This window comes from Zalophus californianus, chromosome 10, assembly GCF_009762305.2.
Source record: "Zalophus californianus isolate mZalCal1 chromosome 10, mZalCal1.pri.v2, whole genome shotgun sequence".
In the NCBI taxonomy this organism is placed as follows: Eukaryota; Metazoa; Chordata; class Mammalia; order Carnivora; family Otariidae; genus Zalophus; species Zalophus californianus.
Genome location: NC_045604.1, coordinates 43,951,730 through 43,973,237, shown reverse-complemented (window position 1 = coordinate 43,973,237; position 21,508 = coordinate 43,951,730). Strand labels below are relative to the sequence as shown.

The following is a 21,508-nucleotide window of genomic DNA, read 5'->3' as shown; positions in this document are numbered from 1 at the left end:
AGAGAGAGAGAGAGAAGCAGGCTCCCCACTGAGCAGGGAGCCCGATGCGGGACTTGATCCCAGGACCCTGGGATCATGACCTGAGCCGAAGGCAGACGCTTAACCATCTGAGCCACCCAGGCGCCCCTCTCTCAAATAAAATCTTAAAAAAAAAAAAAGAAAAAGAAAAGAATGGGTAGATTCAAATACTCTCCTCGAAAGGTCAGAAGCAAAACGTTTCCATTGCAAGTAAAGACACAAGTTAAAACTGTTCAGTTTTTTAAAAAATTTCTAAAATTTATATCCCAGAATACATTGACAGGTACATGAGAACACAAGACCACCACCTGGGTGGCAGGAACAAAGCTACTTTCCTTCACATACTGAGAATATACAGGCGAGCAGAATAAAATCCACCTGGAATCTCCTAGCCATACCCTTACCTCGGAAGTGGGACCACAGGCCCCCATCCAACAATCTTCCTGCCTCCTGTATGCATGTGGGGGAACTAAAGGACTACAAAGCCAGCTTCTGAATGCATTACCTGCAGCACAGGGCTGTTGTCAAAGTTGTAGGCACTGGGCCTTCCTTCTAGAGTTGAGAAGGCCACGTTGCCCCCGGTGAGAGGGGAAATGTCACTGAATTCATCCGTGCACAAGGCCTGCTGCTCGTCCCCTCCTGTCCTGATGAAGCCACGGTTTGCCTTCGAGTAGGTATTCTCGCATGAGCCACTGTAGTACTGGTAAGGAACCCAGGGCCCATCTTCCCGCGTACGCTTGTAAATGGCGAAGCTCTCTGGGCGGCTGGTATGGAACTTGAGGCGCACGTATGTGATGTCAAAAGCTTTTCCTGTGGGACAAACATGAAGTTCGTAAGTCATACGTATGAAGCAAAGAAATTTCCTCTATTCCCAGGTTGCTTTGGAACTTGACAAAGGAAGGATACACCCTAGACGAAGATGGTTCCAGAACCCACAACACACTGGCTGTGTCCAACAGGCGATTCTAAACCTGGAAATAGTGTGCGTTTTCCCACAGAAATGACAGGTTATAGCTGGGTTCTAACTTGGCTCATAAAAGCTTGTTTAAGGTATGCATTGTTGAAATCCCATTTGCCATGAAAAATGGTAGCACTGTACTCACACTATTAAACGAAAATTGCATAAAAAGGTGCATTTATTCTTAGTGCTGGTGCTTCAGCAAAAGTAATTTAATTAAAAAACAGAAAAGAAAATATTTGCTGGCTTTCTAGGTGGGTATTCTGGAAACTTTCAAGGTACTGAAAAACTCACTCTCTTAATGTTACTTCTTGATGCAGAAAGACTATCATGAGCACTATTCTTTTTATTTTATTTTATTATGTTATGCTAATCACCATACATTCCATCATTAGTTTTGGATGTAGTGTTCCATGGTTCATTGTTTGTGCATAACACCCAGTGCTCCATGCAGAACGTGCCCTCTTTAATACCCATCACCAGGCTAACCCATCCCCCCACGCCCCTCCCCTCCAGAACCCTCAGTTTGTTTCTCAGAGTCCACAGTCTCTCATGGTTCGTCTCCCCCTCTGATCTCCCTCGATGAGCACTATTCTACTTATCTACCAAGTGAAGAGAGGAATTTGAGAAGGAGAGAAAAAAAAGGACAGTGATTAAGAGAAGAGGCAGGGAGTAGAGCAGGAATGAAGAAAAATTTCCTCCAGCAGCTGAACAAGGAAAAAAAGAGAGAGAGAGAGAGAAAAGGAGGGGGGGGGGGGTTTAAAGTTCTTTGCATATGTTGAAAGAAGAATATGCAAGATCCGAGCACTGAGCAGGGAAGGGCAGCAAAAGGGAGGAGCCACTCGGGTGCCGGCTCTGGAGGAAGAGCCCCTAGTCAGACAGCTTGCTGGGGCAGCCCGGGCATGGTCTGATGGCTGGGACAGTGTGGCTGCCAGCCAGCATGCCTTCAGGTGGGTCAAAAAGACAAAGTGCAACTGTTTTTAAATCACCTTTCATTCACCAATTGGGTCTTTCCGTCTCTGACAATATTTATTCTCTGCAACTTCTATGCTATAGTGAAGATCACAGACTGGTCAACAAGTATTTGTTGGGCACAACCACATGTTCAGTCCTACGCTATATACGTGGGGGGACAGCATGTGCTGGACATAAAAGGTCCTTGCCCTCAAGGAGCTTCCAGTCTTTCCTCCCCAGGCGAATTGATTCCGCAGGAAGCCCCATACTCGTCCTGTCCCACAAAGTGCCCAGAAGAGGAACTCCCACACCCTGTCAGAAGGGTTGCGGATAGACCTCCGCCATCCTCTTCCTTCCTCGGGCACACCCATCCCTAGGGGAGAAGGAGGGGTGGTCACGTGTGGCCTGGAATCTCCTCAGCTCACTCTCCAGCCGCCTGAGGGCCCCTCTCCTCAATGCAAGACTGCGCATCGGCCCCTGTACCAGGGAGGTCTGCGGCTGTCCTGCCAATAGATGTGGGGCCACGTGGATGAGTCCAGCTGAGCTGGCGAGGTGGGGCAGGGGGAAGAGCAGAAAGCCCACGGAATCATGTGTCCAGGCTCTATTTTTAATCCAATATTATCCACAATAAAACTAATATGATGAGCCATACCTATTTCTTCGGTGGTCCAGATCTTAAAAAAGAGAAGTCTGATTAACTGTCCCCCATATACATGAAACACACTCACACACATACAATTTTGAATACAAAGGTGTGTCGCATGATGGAAAGAGCACAGGACTGGGCACTGTGAGACCTGAGCGCAGGTCCTGGCTCCTTCAGTTACTAGCTGTGTGATTTCCACTCTGCCATTTTCTCCTCTGCAAAAACGAGGGCGATGACCCCTGAGCCACCTACCTCAAAGAGTTGCTGGAAGGTCAAACTAAGATCTTGCATGTACTTAGTTAATTGTAAAACTCTATACAAATATAAGGCATTATTATAATAGAGTTTAGAAGATTACTCCTGAATTAGGATCCTGGATATGTCCACATATAAGGGTCTGATTGTACCAGGGACTATGTACAGTTGCCAAAGAATATTATACAAATCTGGATCTTCTACCTAAGATGCAGTAAAACATTTTGCCTAGACACAGGTTTTGCCAGTTTACACCCCACCTGTTAAAAGAATGAAAATGTAACCTCTATCTCTTTACTGTATCAAAAATGTTAAAATGTTACCCTTGAATGAGGGTATGGACTTATAGTGTCTGTGGCATTCCAGAGACTATCTAAGACATTCTGGAATGGTAAAACAATTGGGTTGTATTCAGCAACAGGTGGTTTGGGATGTTCAAAGGCTTATTCACTAATCTGTGGATTACAGATTACCCCTGCTTTCCTAGTCTGTCTCCATTTCTGACATCTCATTGTTCTTTAACAACTCAACCTGCAGGAGACTGGGTCAAAGGAGAGAAGATAAAATGAAGCAGGGTGTGTTGTGTTCCAGACTAAAATCTGCACCACAGAGCCACATTCTGAAAGAAACCAGCTCAGGTAGCCACTCTCACTGCTGCCACAGACCCAGAGCAATGGGCGGCAGAACATGAGTAAGGAACTTGGCTAGCATTAAACTTTGAAGCAAATTAGTTTGCTGGTGCTGGTCCTACCTCACTAAGCCTTGTTTTCAGAGCTGCCTTTTTCATTTCAACCCACAGTCACAGCTGGAAGAGAAAAAGGGCTCTGTGGCCATCTGCAAAGGAGGCTCACACATTCCACATAATAAGACGGCCACAGGCACTGCCTTCAGAGATCAAGTCAATCCAGTAGTGGATACAGACGACTGCAATTCCATGTGATGAGTGCTTTGACAGGGGAAATGCACAAAGTTTGGGGAGGCACGGAGGAAAGTCACCGAAGCTGGATTTGCGGGGTCAAAAAACATTTTCTAGAAGAGACATCTACGTCCAGGACCCGAGGAATGCAGAGGAATGACCTCAGCAAACAGGGATCAGTTGTCTAGGCAAATGAAACAGCATGTATGAAAAGCCCAGAGAACACAGAGGAGTGATCATTGAGGAGTTAGAGTCACGTAGTATAGCAAGAACTGGAGTGTGGCTGGAGATGGGCTCACCGGGAAGGAGAACAGACCAGGCCTGAGGCCACGTTCAAGAGCAACTTCAGCCTACGGGCAATGGTGAGCCACTGAAGCATTTATATAGGAAATACATGAGCAGATTTGACTTTTATTGCTATTAAGATTTTATTTATTTGAGAGAGAGAGAGAGAGAGAAAGAGACAGGCAGAGACAGAGAGTGTGAGCCAAGGGAGGGGCAGAGGAGGAGGAGGAGAGAGGGAAAGAGAGAGAACCCCAAGTGGACTCCGCACTGAGTGCAAAGCCTGATGACCCTGAGATCATGACCTAGGCCAAAATCAAGAGTTGGACACTTAACCAACTAAGGCACCCAGGGGCCCCCAGATCTGACTTTTAAAAAGATCGCTCTGGCCACTGCCACTGGGTAGAGATGAGGTTGGAAGGGACGGGACTAAAAGTGGAGAGAATAGTTAAGAAGATGCGGCAGGAGTCCTGGAGATGACAGTGGCTGACAGCTGGAATGGAGAGAAATGAGTGGATTTGGGTGAGGTGTAGGAAGTCGGCCTCAGTAGTAACTTGGTAACCGATGGACAGTAAGGGAGAGAGGGGCCACTTCTGAAGCCTCCTCTACTTTTAGTCTATGGACATGTTGTTTCACCGTCAAAGCTTCTTGTCTGGAAGTAAGATGGAAGGATTAAAAATAACTTTCAGTTTCCTAACTTAAAAAAAAGTACATGGAGAGTAGGACCGTCCACTAAAATAGAGGACAGAGGAGGTTAAGCAGGATTGGAGGCTGGGGTGGAGGGCAGGATGGGGAGAGGAGTTCAATTTTGGATATCCTAGTTTTGAGGTATCTGCGGATCATCGAAACAAGAGGAAACGTCTGGTAGGGAGTTGGAGGTGAGTGGTCTGAGAGCCCAAGGGCGATGTCTGAGTTAGATATACAGATTGGCCGGTAGATGGATAATGAAGGTTGGGTATGGTTGAGACTAACGAGGCATGGGTGCTGAGTGAGGAGAAGGCGGACTTTTGAGATCACTCTGAGGGGTGTCAGCATTTAAAGCACAGACAGTAGGTGGTGGGACAGCAGGAGACGCTATGAGGCCAGAGAGGGGACGGCAAGGAAAAGATCAGCATCACAGAAAGCAAGAGAGTTTGAGAAGGAAGTCATCAACGGCGTTAAAATACGCTGAGAGTCATGCAAGGCAATGACTGCCATGTCCACTGGCTTCAAGCCACAAACAGGTCGCTGCTATACTCAGGGAGAGTGGCCCCGTGGGCAGGGTTGGTGGGATGGAAGATGAACGGCAGATATGAGGCAGGGAAGCAGACACAGTGAGCGTAGCCAACGACACTGGACTGAAGGGGACGGGGAAGACAACAGTGGGATGGGACACCGGGTCCAGGAATACTTTTCTTTTTTGTTCTTTGAGAGAGGAGAGAGGAGGTTGTACTACATGCTGTCGTGCCCGAGTCAGCCGGAAGGGGGAAGGCTGGACGTGGAAACAAGGCTGGGCAGTAAGAACGGGATCCTACGCTGGTGAAAGGACTGGCTCCATACAGGAGAAACCCCGCACCCTTGCTTTCCAGCCGGGGGCAAATGCAAGTGACTGAGTAGATTTTGAGGGACGGGAGCTGGAAGAGTTCTGATGACTTCATCCTTTTTGTGCAGTGAAAATCAAAGGTACCTGCTAAGGGGTAGGGGGTGAGAGCAAAGCCAGTGGGGAATATCTGCAGAAAGGGGAGAGACGTCAGAAGAGCCCCTGCAGAGGCCAGCAGAGGAAGCGGACCAGAGGAAAAGGGGGCTTGCTGGGAAGAGACAGGGCAGCCGAGATGAAAGTAGGAGGTCATGACTTTGTGCAGGTGTAGTTTTCTATAGCCCACTTTGCACCCCCTTTAAAATTAAGAGACAAGGGGACTGAAATTACTTCAAGGAACTTAGAATGTAATCTGAATAAATCGGGAAGCCAATACAGAAAATGGAGAAGGGTCAAGTCTTGAGTGATCTATCCACCATCACCTGTATGTAGTCATGGATAATCAAGAACTGGGAAACTAAGGAGCTGGGTTTTATTCCATTAAACAGCTACCAGTTGAGACCTGTCAGGTGTGCTCACTCTCATTCTCTCTCTCCCGCTCCATACCTCCCTACTCTTTATCTATCCATCCTACTAGTTTCACAGTGGACAAAGTAAAAAGATCTAAATGGTAGATAAATAGAAGACAAGACCAGGTCTTCTGATTTCCAGTCCAATGAGAGCCACTCTACTGTTTTTACACTGTGGGAGCATGCGAACGTAGACAGTATGACTTAAAGGTAAAGAGGCCAAGCTAAACAATGAACAAAATCAGCAAGTAGAAGTCTAGAAAGTATTCAGCAACTATACAAATAGAACATCTCCCCCACCCCCCCCGCCTCGCATTCATGAGTATGAAGACTAACCATGGATATACACACCCTCAGGAAAATATTTAGCTTCTGAATATTCTACTGCTTTCCCCCCTCCCCCTGCCACATTCCTTCCATAAACAAAAAGACTCAAGTACAGATGTTTAGAATGAAGCACACGAAATTAACTAATACTTCCTGCTCTGAATCCTTCAGTTCAGGCTGGCCGAGGGAATGAGGGAAGGGGAGGGAGCCATCTGAACAATGAGAATCTAGCCTTTGTTCATTCAGGGCCAAACCAAGGAATTCTGCTTAAGCCTCCTACGTGGTGAAGTATTTCTAATCTGAGTAGGGGAGAAACCCTTCCTGCCTTGGAATTGGATTCAAGAACTGACTACTGGGGAACATAAATGCCTCTCTGTTATGTGCAGCTCAGAAGAATTCCATGAGGATCTTGTGAAACAGCCCCCTTTACAGTGAAGTAATGAATGACAATGGCTATACAGAATTTCACAAAACTTCAAAATGCCCTTCCATGGCCTGAATTCAATGAAGAAAACTAGTTCATTCTAAAGTATCAAATTGGGAATTCACTGATTCACTATTGTTCTCATGCGCTAACTCCTTAGAGTCAGAAAAGGACCACTCTCCTTGAAGTCAAACTTGATCTGAGGAATATAAAACTTGTAATAAGGTTGTAGTACATAAAGTCAATTAGAGATGGTAGACGTTTAGGCTACGCAATGGGGTTCTCCAAACAGTTAACACAAACAGTAGTCGCAGAAAGCAGCGATCTGAAGACGTTTTCATTTTTGTTAGTATAACCGCTGGTTGAAATAAGAGTTCCCAGGACAACATGTACAGCTGCGCACCAGCTGTTATCATTCCATCCCGGCAGACAGATGGTACAAACACCACCTGGCCAATCAAGATGACCCAGGGCCAACTTAATGCTGAATGTGGGATCCTCAAGTAGACGCAGATGGGTAACCAGAAAGCATAAAGAGGAACAGTCACACACAGAATGTGTTGACGTGATGTGGGTACGTGGAGTTCATGCCCACTGCTTGAAAACCCAGTCCTGACTGCCTGCTGAAAAGCTACTTTCTACTGTCCAAAACTCATCCTCAAAATAGATTGTTTTTGGGTCGCCTGGGTGGCTCAGTTGGTCAAGCAACTGCCTTCGGCTCAGGTCATGATCCTGGAGTCCCGGGATGGAGCCCCCCATCAGGCTCCCTGCTCAAGGGGGAGTCTGGTTCTCCCTCTGACCCTCCCTTGCTTTCATGCTCTCTCTCTCTCATTCTCCCTCTCTCTCAAATAAAAATCTTTAAAAAAATAGATGGTTTTAAAAAACGTATTCTCCCATTGCTTTCCCTTAAATGTCAATGCTCCTTTTTTCATACCCTCTCTCTGTCAATCAGCTAAAGGCCAGCAGTGCAAGGGGACAATTCCATACGAAGCACATCTCAATCAGCGCAACTTACGAATGAGGACAAGCAACCCGTATTAGCTTTGTATAAAATAGTCATTTTAAATTGAATTTATTAAAGCAAATGTGACGGAATTTACAATTTGAGAAATGTAACTGAAATTCAAATGACTAAACAAAATGCTTCGATAGTCCAAATTTCCTAAATACATGCAATAAGCACCTCCTATCACACACGACCCACTGTCCTGACAGAAAGACATGATGAGATGAGGGGCGCTGGGACTATGGAGAGTCTCCATCACAAACTGCCATGACGAAATATACAAAGCAGGTGGATAAAGAAGCAGTGAAGATAATCACTTTAAGAGTTAATTTTTTTAAAAAGATTTTACCCATGAGAGAGAGAGAACATAGAGGGAGAGGGAGAAGCAGACTCTCTGCTGAGTGGAGACCCTGCCGTGGGACTCGATCCCAAGACCCCAAGATCATGACCTGAGCCAAAGGCAGAACTTAACCAACTGAGCCATCCAGACACTCTATTTTTTTTTTTTAAGATCTTACCCATTCATTTGAGAGAGAGAGAGACAGATCGCACAGAGGGAGAGTGAGAGGGGGTAGCAGACTCCCTGTTAGAGTTCCTTTAAAAGCTAAAATTCTAGGGGCGCATGGGTGGCTCAGTTGTTAAGCATCTGCCTTTGGCTCAGGTCATGATCCCAGGGTCCTGGGATGGAGCCCCGCATCGGGCTCCTTGCTCAGCAGGAGCCTGCTTCTCCCTCTGCCTGCTGTTCCCCCTGCTTGTGCTCTCTGACAAATAAATAAATCTTAAAAAAAAAAAAAAAAGCTAAAATTCTAGGGGCACCTGGGTGGCTCAGACAGTTAAGCATTCAACTCTCGATTTCGGCTCAGGTCATGATCTCAGGGTTGTGAGATCGAGCCCTGCATCAGGCTCGGTGCTCATCGTGGAGTCTGCTTGAAGTCCTCTCTCCCTTTCCTCTCCCTCTGCCCCACCCCCTGCACTCTAAACAAACAATCAAACAACAAATAAATAAATAAAATCTTCAAAAAAAAAAGGCTAAAAGTCTATACCAAAGCTGTTCATAAAAACAGTGCTATGGCTATAACAATGGAGCTACGGGGGGAAAAAAGCTTTGAGGTTGACTGGCATGATTTTGGGGAAGATAAACCCATAATCTTAGGAAAACTAGATGTTTCCATAAAGTACCAATTTAAGCCAAAGAAGACAGTGCTCTCTTCCTACCACTCCCCCCACAAACTACCCCTGGTGCTATTGCTAAATAAGACCATGGCACCAACCTAGTATAGCAATCCACAAAAAATAAAACCTCCCTGCTTGGATTACCCAACTGCAATACCCCAGAAATGCCATATACTCTTCAGCAAACAGAAGGATCAAAAGTGATTTGGCTTAACACACTAATTAAATACGAGATCATCAGACAGCCACTATATGAACAGAATTCTTAACTGAAGACCAGAATAGCAAACGGTCTTGGAGGGTAATTTCAAATAGGTGCAAATTACTGTGGAAGATAGATATTTTCCATTATTTAGACACAAAATAAACTTATCCTAAATTGTATATTTTATAATTTTATTTGAAACTTTCACCAGAAGAAATAAGATTCCCAATAAGATTCCAAGCCAACAACTGGGCCTATGCTTTATTAACCCAAACCTCATGTTTATAAGACTCAATACCAGCCCTAATTCAGGCTAGTGGGTCACAGGCATGCCTGAAATCCTTGAGCCAAGTTAAAGGAATGAAGCCAGCATTTACTCCCACTCATCCAAGCAGAGGAAAAAAATCCACTCTGCTGAACAACAGAATTCTAACTACAAGGAACTGACTGACATGTGGAATTTAATGGAATCCCATAGAGAAAGTAGTTAATTATAATACTAAGGAAACAAAATAAAGAAATAAAGAAGCAACGAAAATACAAGCTGCAAGGAACCCATACTTAAAAAATGCCTAATTGTTAAGAGATGAAAAAGAAAAAAGACACCATAATTTTATGGGAAGCTATTTCTTGTTCTGTGAGATCCATACACTATTGAAAATTGACTAATTTTTGGCTTTCATCAACAGAAGAGTAAAGAATGGTAGAAGAATAGTGAGAAAATCTGGGAGAGAAAAGATCCTAATATACAGTTACAATGGTGCAATGATAGACTAAGATTGACTCTGGTAAAGCCCTACCCCCCAAAGTCACAGAAAGTTGACCAACAGTGTACTTTTATTTATTCAACAACTATCTGTTAGGTGAATTTAAGTGAAAGTCTACTGAGCTATTTGTAATACTCAGTTCTTCATTTTGCTAGAATGCCTTTTACTTTCTACTTTAATTCCTCATAAACTTGCCCCTTATTCCCCTAGATCATATACTATTTGTATCTGCCCCTCAAAAGAAGAAAAAACTACAGATACCATAAAATATGTTAAATACCAAAATATCTTTCTCAGTTTTCACAATTGCTTAATTTCCTACCACAGGCACTCATTAGGTCAAGGATAATAGCCCAAATGGTCTTGACAACTCCAAGTCCAAATTCTTCCATTCATTCAACAAATATTTACCGAGCCCGTTATGGCACTGGGGCTAGGGCAGAGAATAAGACAGACAAGGTCCCAAAATTGTGGGGCTGACAGCACAGTAGGGAGTGGGGTAAGTATGGGATAAATGACAATCACAAACCAAAACAAAAATGTTATGCATTATGTGCTAAATAACACAGTGAAGAATAAGGTGGAGATGTAAAGCACAAAGAAGGGCCATTTATAAATACACTGTCATCAGAGACCTGGATAAGGGGACATTTGAAGAAGTGAAAGCGGCACGGAGGGAAGAGCATTCTAGGAAGGACAAATGCAAACACCCTGAGGCAGGAGCATGCTGGCAAGTTCTGGGGAATGGTGAGGAGGCCAGTGTGGCAGAACTAAGAGTGAAGAACGAAAGTGTAGGGGACGAGGTCAGAGAAACCGACGGGAGGGAGGGACTGCCAATCAAGTAGGCCTTGTAGGCCATTGTTAAGACTTTGGTTTCTACTTTGAATGAGATGAAAACCCACTGGAGGATTTTGTACAAGGGAGTAACATGACCTGAGTGGTATTTTAAAAGGATCATTCTGGTTGCTTTATTGACAACAGACTATAGAGGCGACCACAGATAGATAACAAGGCTAATGAGGGGCTTTTTGCAATCACCCAGGCACAAGGTAATGGTAGCTTGGTCCAGGCTGGGAGCAGTGAGCAGTGATCAGATTCTGGCCATATTTTGAGGGTAAAGCAAACCAGTTTTTCTGATGGACTGGAGTGTAGGCTGTGGCTGAAGCAACTAGAAAGATAAAGCTGCCATTTATTGAGAAAGATTACAGCAGGAACAGGTGTGGAGATGGAGAGCAAGAAAATGAGGAGTTCAGTTCCGGATATTTCAAGTTTGAGATGCTTATAGAACTTCTAAGTGTTAAGTGTCAAGTTGACAATTAAGATATACAAGTCTGGGTTTCAGGAAGAGCTCCAAGCAGTAGAGAGAAATCTGGAAGTCACCACCATACAGACAGTATTGAAAGCCATAGGGTTATTAGATCAACACACCTAGGGACTAGATACAGATAGAGGAGAGGTACAGAACTGGGTCTGGGGACACACCAACTTTTAGAGGTGGGGGGAGAGAGGGAGGACCCAGCAAAGGAGACTCCAAGAGGAACAGCCACTGAAGCAGAAGAGAATTAACAGAGTAGAATTCCAGAGGTCAAGTTTTAAAAGCTGTTTTAAGAAGAGAATGGTCAACAGAGCCAAATACTCCTGAAAGGCTGAGAAAGATGGAAGACCAAGCATCGGTTACTGGATTTGACAACCTGGAGGTTACTGCTGCCCTTGACGACAGCTGGTGTGGTAGAAAGAAAGGGATGAAAGCTAGAGAGGGAGGGAGGGAGGGAGGGAGAGAGAGGGGGAGAGGGGGGGGGAGAGAGAGAGAGAGAGAGAGAGAGAGAGAGAGAGAGAGAGAGAGAGAGAGTGTGTGTGTGTGTGTGTGTTGACAGGGATTGGAGACAGTGAATAAAGACAATTTTCTAAGTAATTTGGCTATCAAGAAATAAGGTGGTAGATGGAGGAGAGAAGAGGGGGTTCCAGGAGAAACTGCTTTTTAAGGTAGGAAGACAGCATGTGTTAGGTGGATGGGAAGGATCCATGGCAGCAAATGAATTTACACTGAACAGTGAGCCTCTTCCCTGGTGGTGGAGAGAGAGAAGAGTATGAAAGAGACACCCACTTTGGTCCACAGTAAAGTTCTTTGAGACTTCTCAAAGATTTCTCTCAAGAAAGAAGAAATAATGGAATTAACAGGGGTCACTGTGAGTATCTAGATTAAAGAGCTATCTGGTATCCAAACAGTTCAAAACCACAGGAGCTCTGGAAGGCCACTCCCCAGTAGAGCCAGCCCAGGGGTAAGCTTTCCTGCTGCAGTAGTCCCATCATCTGGCCCATGGTAAGGACCAGACTGCCTGTCAGAATCTGTAGAAGTAGAAAACTTCTGAAAAAGTGCAAATTGTTGCGTTTCATCCTCAGAAGTTCCATTTTTATAGGTTCTGGGTGAGTTCCCCAAATCTGTATTTTTAAAAAGCACCCTGGCTGAGTTTTATGTGTAATGACACTGGAGGAATATGGCCCTACTATCGACTCTTCCTCATCTTGGTTCTCCCCCTTCAAAGACTTAGGCAGAAAAAGAGTTCTGAGCTTCGTGCTGCCCTGCAGAATGAACTCAGGCACCCATGAGTGGTGACTCTGATTTTCACAGGTCAGGATTTCAAGGCGAAATTTATTGCAAGCGTTAACTGTGCAGGCAGGAGCGGCGAAGCAGAATCACTGCGGTCCTTCTTAAGACACATTCAGATGTTACACTCACAGAGGTTGCTCACTTCCCCTTCCGGGAGGCCGGGTGATTAGACTAGCTGAACCCAAACTCGCCAACATTTTTCTCCATGCCAGTTTCCTCTGTCAATCAATTTATACCCTCGAGGCCCTATTTCCCGGGCAAGTAGAAATATACTGATTTTTGAGAAATCTCCTGCTTCTGGGGGTTTCACAGTGCTATTCTTTCCATGTAGATACTGGTCAAGATTCCCTGTAAACCAAATTCCCCATCCCCTCTGGGTCCTGTACTTCCTCCTTCCTTCTCTGGACAATTACTAATATTTAATAAAATGATAACAAAACCAACAGCAATTCTCAATGGCAAGAAGCAAATCTGGAAGCAAAGAATTCACTTCTGCTTCAGGACACTCAAAAAGATAAGAAAACGCTTTTTCTTCTTTGTCTAAAAGCCTAGACTTGTTTAATCCTAGTCTGTGTCGGTAATGCTGGCATTTTCAGGGAGGGTGTTATGTTCTGTTGGCTCAAGACCAGTGTAGAAAATATTTACTTTTCAGAGAAGAAATTTCAGGTATTAAAAAAATATATATTTCATATATATGTAACTGTATTGTGGTAATTATATATATATATGTGAAGGGAGGCTTAAGAGCAAAGTACCAGGAGTTCATATTGATATTGGAGAGAGGGAGAGGAGCAGAGAGCCAGAAGGAAAAAAGGGGAGGGAGAGAAAAGGGGGAGATAGAGATTGACTGAGGAAGCATTAAGAACAGTCTAAAAATTCAGACTTGATATTCTGGATTTTCCATACTCTCAGAGCATTCACATCTCATCTGCAGGGAGTGCTTTCCTTTCATTTCAGAAATACTTTGAAGTAACTGATCCCCTCTCCTTCCAGACTCAAGCCTTAGGACACACATTTAGTAGTTTAGAATCTAAGGCTGACAAACTATAGCCTGCAGACTGAATTTAGCTATTTTGTAAACAGTTTTACTGAAACAAAGCCACGCCCATTCATTTGCACTCTGTCTCTGGCTGCTTTGTGGTTATAAGGGCAGAGGTGAGCAATTGTGAGAGAGCATGCAAGGCCTATAATATTCACTATGTGGCCTTGCAAAGAAGACAGTTGCCAATACTGACCTAAGAAATCAAAGACCGTAAGAACAAAGATTACTAAAACATCTTCTACCTCTTGTCTGCAGGGCATACTGTTTTAAAATCTGGTCCAAGCATCTAAATTTTTCCTCTGTTGCCACAAAAAAACAAGCAGAAAGCTTATTCAGAAATTTTACGAGATTAATAACAATTCTAATATAATATGTCTGATACAAGAATTACTTATTACTTCATAGGGGAAAAAAATGCCATCTTCTTCTTTCCTGGCAAATGAACAGGCAAAAAGATCAGCAGTTAAAAGATGAGAGGATGGAAGGACGCCTGGGTGGCTCGGTCGGTTAAGCATCTGCCTTCGGCTCAGGTCGTGATCCCAGGGTCCTGGGGTCGAGTCCCGCATCGGGCTCCTTGCTTGGCAGGAAGCCTGCTTCTCCCTCTCCCACTTCCCCCGCTTGTGTTCCCTCTCTCGCTGACTCTGTCTCTCTCTATCAAATAAATAAAGAAAAAATCTTAAAAAAAAAAAAAGTGGAAAACGCGAGTAGATCCCCTTGAGATCTCTGCGAGAACCTCCCTCCAGTGTCCTCAGGTAGGAATGTGGTCCTTGACACAGGACCTTGTGCTGTGGCTCTTCTGAGCGGATGGATATTTACATCGTGAAAATACTCTGCCAACTGGTACTCTCTCCACAGGTGACTGACTGTGAGCAGATGCCTTCGTGGGATAAGTATGAACGAATACCTTCTTCATTTTTCATTCCTCCACCCTCTTTGCAGAGGAATGGAAACACACGCCCTATACACTATCTTTTAGAAACCAAAGTTTGTGTCCTTCACATCCCTTCATCTCTCATGGGCTGTGCTTGAACTTGCTATTGCGTTCCTTATTAAATTACAGCCCCACCAAATATCTAACATGTATGCAATCTCCCTAGACTATTTGTAAACAATCTTGCACTCCCAGATGCAAGCATCTGCTTATTTTTTCTAAAGAATTAAGCACTGAATATTCTCCAGTATAGCCTCAGTTTAGAAGATTTGATAATCTACCACAACAAGAATCAAAACTTCCAACCAGAAGTCAATCTAAATTACTGGCGTATTTAGTGTTACAGATTAAATAGTTGTGTTCAAATATGCTTTTTTTTTCCTAGTTAAATCACCTTCCCTTTAATGTACATTATAATTCCAGAAACTTGTTTTAAATTCTCTTCAATTAGAAAGTAGTCAAGAGTTTTCAATGTCCCTTTCCAGCGAGAAGAAACTTTTTATGATCACTACTGAAACTGTTTTTATACATTATGTATATACCACATTCAGTGAGGGGATGTCGAAGGCAAGGAGAAGACCATCTGACAAATTATTCACATAGCATGCTTCAGGTAGGTCGGTCAGATTCCTAGTACTTCAAAAACATAAGCCTTTCTTATCTGCTTTCCCTTCTACATTGAGAGCAAACATTTAGCAGTGCTATCAGAAGAAATGTTCTTCAAATCCATCCTTCACCATATTTCAAACAGACAGTACTACAGTTCTCATCCATGGGAGTATTTCACACGTACCACAATGGGACTTGTTCTACCTTTCTATTTACATTCTGGAGGACGGCCAAAGTCCTTTCTAGCTCTCTTTGATCTGATGCCAGAGACTTGGTATCTAACACCCAACTGGAAGAAATTCCCTTAGGAGCTCCAGGACCAAAGAGGAATTGGGAAGGAGTGGGAAAATACCGTATAAACCCATCCTACATCCTATCACTCCCCAGCTTACCAATCTGTGCAAGTTACTTGATGCAGTGCAAATTCCTTAAGCATGTTATTGCAAGGCATCCATAAATCTCAACAACTGTGCTTCGTTTTATGCCTTCAAACCATATCCTAAAACTCTCCAGCATAATCTAACACCTCTACTCCAGCTTTGCCATGGTTTTTATCCATATACCATTTCTCACTTCAGAGTCACCCTCTAGCCTTTACTCCTTCCAAACCCTACCTATCTTTCCAGGTTGAGTTCAGGTACTATGGTCTCCATGACACTTGACACTTGTGTTATCATCTTACTTATCTGAACCCATGGCACCTACTGTCCAAACCACAGAATTCAGTACTTGAGTATTCACTCCTTTGTGTAAGTTTCTTTTACCCTACAAGACAGTAACTTACTCAAAAGCTAAGGAATGTATCTGTACTTTTAGGGTATCCTCTACTATAGTATTTTTCAAGCTTTTCTGACCATGACACACAGTAAAAACAACAGCACAACAACAAAAAAACAGCACCTTATATTGCAATCCCGAACACACACATACACACAGAACTGAAACTCAAATTTGATACTATCTATGATGCAATTTGATATGCTATTCTAGTCTCCATTTGTTATAAAATGCTAGTTACAGTTCACTAAATTGATTTTATGACATAAGGGAGTTGTAACCCACCATCCCTCAGGCACTGTCCTTGACACAAACCAGGTGCCCAATACTTGTTTACTAGATTGACTCATCTTTTACACACAGCAGGTCAGAATTCTATAATGAAATGATGTTTCCTGGACACTGACAAAGTTTAAGATGATGCCTTTTAAGACCTTCTTCCAATTACTTTAAAACCAGGACAATATTTTTCAAAAGAGCCTATCTGTGGCAGCCTTTAACAAGATCAAAGGAAAAAACCCCTTTTCCTAAAGGTAAAAGGCCAGAAATTCCATTCATCAACATGGCATCCTTAAGAGGCTAAACCAATCCTTCCAAAGAAGTTCTTTTTAGCAGCTCTGGTTCCGGAACTTCAACCATGAGCACGTGATAAGCCTTCAGGGTAGTAGCAAGGATTTCCTCTCTGTGGGATGGATGGACTAATGCCCGGTGCTGGAAGTTAGATTTCTACTAAAGAGAAGACATTTGGTTATTTATTGGGAAACTCCGTTCTCTGTAAGTCATGTTCATGGCACTTTTTTCATTGGATTACCAGTACCTGGAATTATCTTTTATTTTTGCATGTTTTGTTTACATGTCCACATACACACACACAGACATGACAGTAACCTTGAGAGGACCAGAAGGTCTTGTCTTATCGTCTGCTACCCCTTCACCTTGAGGTGCATTTTTGTTGTTTTTTTAAAGGGACAGAAATGTCTGACTTGTAAAATAAGCAGCAATCCTATACGAGAAAGACAGTGGCCTAGGTAAGCCTGGTTTGTTGTTTGGTTCTTCATTCACTGACTTACTCATTTCGCAAAAATATGCTAAAACTACTGCATGCCAGGTGGTTGGTTAGACACTGAGGATACAAGAAAGAAATAAGACTCAGTCCTGGCCCTAAAGTAATTCTATATGATCTATAAGGGAAGACACAAATCATTAAAATGCAAAGTGAGAGACATACTATACTAGGGAGTAAAGAGCAACCATACATCTGTTTTTCTCTTCTATAAAATAAAGAGCTTGGCAAGACAAACTTCAAGGTCCAGCTCTAAAAAGTTGCTTGATTCTACAACCTTACCTGTCAGCAATGTTTCTAAGGATACCTCTCTCACCAGGTCTTTTTAATACTTTCTTTTCTTACAGGAACATTCTGGAGGAATGTTAAAAATGCCATAAGAACTGATTTCACAAAGACAAATGACATCAGAGATATGAAATATCAGCTGGTTTCCAATTAACTTCAATTCTATAAAGAACTAAATAATTTTCTGCACCTACACAGTGCTTTTTGCCAATGTTCATACCTCGGTCAAGTCCTATATTCCCAGATGCAGGTGAATGTTTATATTGAATAAACTGCAAAGGATAACAGAAATGAAGGTATAAGATTAAAGGTTTTAAGGTTAAAGCTTTCTAATGAACGAGCACAGCGTTCTCAAATAATTGTTTCCATCTTTGGAGGAGAAAAAGATAACTCTTGGTTTCTACGTCCACAAAAGCTGACGCAGTTCCACTCCAGGCTCTAAACAAATAATCATACATCTTTGTCCACATCTAGCTAGGAGGGACAAACAACACGTCATGTTTTAGATTAAGTTCTTCAGTAGCAAGAAAGAATGGATTTTCTGCTCTTGCTTCCCTCACTTGAAAAAGCAAATGTCTGGATCTCTTTGAAAATTAGCCCAATCTATAAAACACTGGAACTAAACTGAACTCCCACCACTACTTGGCTCCCACATTCTTCCGCAAGCTTGGAACAAAGACCCCATTGACTTCCGCGTGTAGGCGGATTAGAATTGTAATGCGGCCATGCAGCACATTGTTGCACAGTGACTCCATGCTGATAAGTCAAGGAAGCCTTCTCGAGATTTTTCTCCATTTTCCTTCTTTCCTTGGCAATAAAATTTCAAGTGTACCATAACCACAGATGTGTAATTTAGCTTAAAGCAGGCCTGTCGATATATTTCTAAATAGAGAGACAGGCATTACTTCAACTGCCTGTCTATACTGAGTGCTGTTTCCAGCCCTGGTAGAGATCTCATCAAAGACCAGACTAAGTGGACACGTCCTGAAACTCAAACACTCCAAGTTCGTAAATGTCCAGGGAGAACCTAAAATATATATATTAATATAATACAATATAATAGTATACTACTGATAGTATATTAATAATATATAGAACGATGAAAATGGGAAGGAGCTAAGTGGTAAAAACACCAGGAAAGGGACAGCAAGAGGGTGAACCAATTATCCCCAGTTTTCTCCAGAATTTATAGACCAAGTTTATAAACATTTTTTTTAGTGGCACCTCCTTTCTAATTTAATTTCTAAGCACATCCGGAATGCCTGAAGTAATGGAGTATGTAAGGATGAATGTGTACTCCGCCGTCACGAAGTTTACAACCAAGTGGGACCACGAATCAAAGTACAACACAAAGAAGGATGTGCTACGTTTTAGCAAAGGCATCATCAGGGCCAACTGATTCCAAATGGATGATGTCATAAACTTTTAAAAAAGCAGTTATGGACAAATTTTTCTGAATAACTGATAAAATACAAGTGGGTGGTTTTGACACAATAGATCAATATAATATACACCCTTCAACTGCATTTTCTTTCAGTGCTTCTCCTGATGTTTTACTATACGAGTTTTTAGAACATTGACATTGAGTAAAATGCCTGGCATTGTCATTCTTAACACCAGAATAAAAGAAGGGAGCATTGTAAGGAGTCCACAGAGAGAACTTCTATGAATACATGTACAGATAAGGACAGAGCCTAGTTCTACATACCACATATGCCTTAATATAATAAAAAATTTCTCCCCTAAATTATCCTTTCAGAAAGGGAAGAATTGCTTTGTATTCTAGTTCTTACAGAGCTTCCCAGTTACTTCATTTTAGACCACAAATTACTGTGGGGAAATCAAATTAGCTTGAAATGACCTCAAATAATACAAGTTTTGGAAGCTTATAGGACACATAATAGAAGATTCTTGTTGTTTTGTTTTGTTTTTTAAGAGGCAAAGAGATTAACCCAGATTTATGTAATTATCCCTGGGAGGTATGGCTTTAAAATTAAAAGTGCTGAGTACTATAAATAATAAGCCTTTTTAAGAATACTTTATTAGGCAGGGGAATAAGTGGTTATATTGTGAAGATCCCAAATATAAACTAAAAGAAGAAATGGAAAAATGCATACTAATGTTACATGAATCAGTATATATGGCTTAAAATAAAATTTCCAGTGATAGCAATCTTATGCAAATTTTTAAAGTGCACTATCATAAATAATTTATTCATGGAAATGAATATAATATGATCTGGGAAACAATGCTGATGGCTAAAAGGTGACTTTAATAATCACTGATGTCAAAGACGCATGTAAAGAACTGGAATAAAATGGTTCCATAAGGGGGTGCCTGGGTGGCTCAGTCAGTTAAGCATCTGCCTTGGGCTCAGGTCATGATCCCAGGGTCCTAGGATTGAATCCTGCGTCTCAGCAGGAGAGTCAGCTTCTCCCTCTCCCTCTGCCCCTGCTCATGTGCTCTCTTTCTCTCAAATAAATAAAATCTTTAAAAAAAATGGTTCCATAAGATATACAAATGTGGAATTTAATCCTAATTTTTATATATGTTTTTATAACATGTAAGTTAATAATTAAATATTTTAACTAGGCATCTAATTATTTCACCTATTTCCCTAAAATTTTTACATATTCAAGTTGGTACAAACCTGTTTTAAAAATCTTCTCAAAGGGAAAATGAGAAATAGCTTAATACTGGGGGTTGTCTTTTACACATTCATATGGTAAATTTCACATTAAGACTCAAAAGAAACATGATGGTAGTCCAAAGGGGATTCTGTAGGAGAACTGTCCAATATTCAACAGAGCAGTACCCACACCAAAATTTCAGTCCCAGAAGATTCCAGCATAAGTCAGGTAGTATATGGGTGGTAGGCCAGCCACTCGTGCAGGTATGATTCTTACTGTTTCCATGGAGTAGCTATAAGTGACGTCACCCAAGTGGAAGGAGCCCAGCTTGAGACCCTTCCATCTCCTTCCCACTTTATTCCTACTTAAAAAGGAAAATCAACTGTAAAGGCAGATCAATCACCATCAACACCAATATAATGAAAGAGCATCAGTATAGAATCATTATAAAGAAACAGCATGCAATGTACCCTTTATGATAACAATAACATGGGAGGGGGGATTCCTTTTTTTCTCTTATTTGTCTTGTACCAATTCAAAAACTGTGCTTCCTGGGTGGCTCAGTCGGTTAAGTGGCTGCCTTCGGCTCAGGTCATGATCCCAAGGTCCTGGGATGGAGCCCTGCATTGGGCTCCCTGCTCAGCGGGAAGCCTGCTTCTCCCTCCCCCACTCCCCCTGCTTGTGTTCCTGCTCTCACTATCTCTTTCTCTGTCAAATAAATAAATAAAATCTTTTAAAAAAAAAAACTTTGCTTCCTCCAAAGTCCTCTTACCCTTTCAAGTGAAGAGCAAACATGTCGGAAGTCAGTAGCACAGACAGCAGAAATGTGAGCATTTAGCTAACTTTGCATGACCTGTGCTATCCAAAGCCAGAGAGACCTCGCTCCACTGACCGTATCATCAACAGGACAAACGATGATACTGTCCACATCAAGGGTTGGGGTGGGGGAACCTCACCAGGAGGCTATCCTGACTCTAAAGAACACTGTCCAAAGTCACAGTTCTTTCTTCAACTCTCAGCACTAGGATATGGCTGGCACAGATCATAATAAACCCCAGATTTACCCATCTGTTGGAGGTCCAGACATCTGCCTAAAATTCCACAGATATTTTCACCATCAATACTATTATAATGAAAGAACATCAGTGCTATACTCACACTAACAGCATAACTCTATTTCCAACAATGATTCCAAAACAGAAGACAATTTCTCCATGAGCTGTGGTAATCTGGAAAAAGAGGATGTTGGGATGCCCTTTGCCCCTTCGACCATTCTCAGGCCCCTGCATGCACGCACGCATGTGTCACACCCCACAGTCAACACTTTTACCCTGATCCTTCAAACTTCACAGTCCTTTGCCCATATGATATCCTCGCAAGGAAGTCATCAAAAATGCATTTAGTATATCAATCTCTTCAGGAGTAAAAAGAATCACTACTCTTACTCATTGTTGAGGGGAATGCAAAATGGTATAGTCACTTTGGAAGACAGTCTGGCAATTTCTTATAAAATCAAACATACTCTTAACCATAAGATCCAGCAA

At 42.5% G+C, this 21,508-nt stretch overlaps 1 protein-coding gene across 2 annotated transcripts in view; it reads right to left on the bottom strand.

Moving 5' to 3' along the window:
* LAMC1 (laminin subunit gamma 1) overlaps nt 1–21,508 on the bottom strand; it is a 124,350-nt gene that overhangs the window by 42,810 nt on the left and 60,032 nt on the right. For both annotated transcript variants that reach the window (XM_027610544.2, XM_027610543.2), the window contains exon 2: nt 524–828. In XM_027610544.2, coding sequence (XP_027466345.2) covers nt 524–828 — 305 coding nt within the window. The remainder of the gene's footprint in view (nt 1–523; nt 829–21,508) is intronic.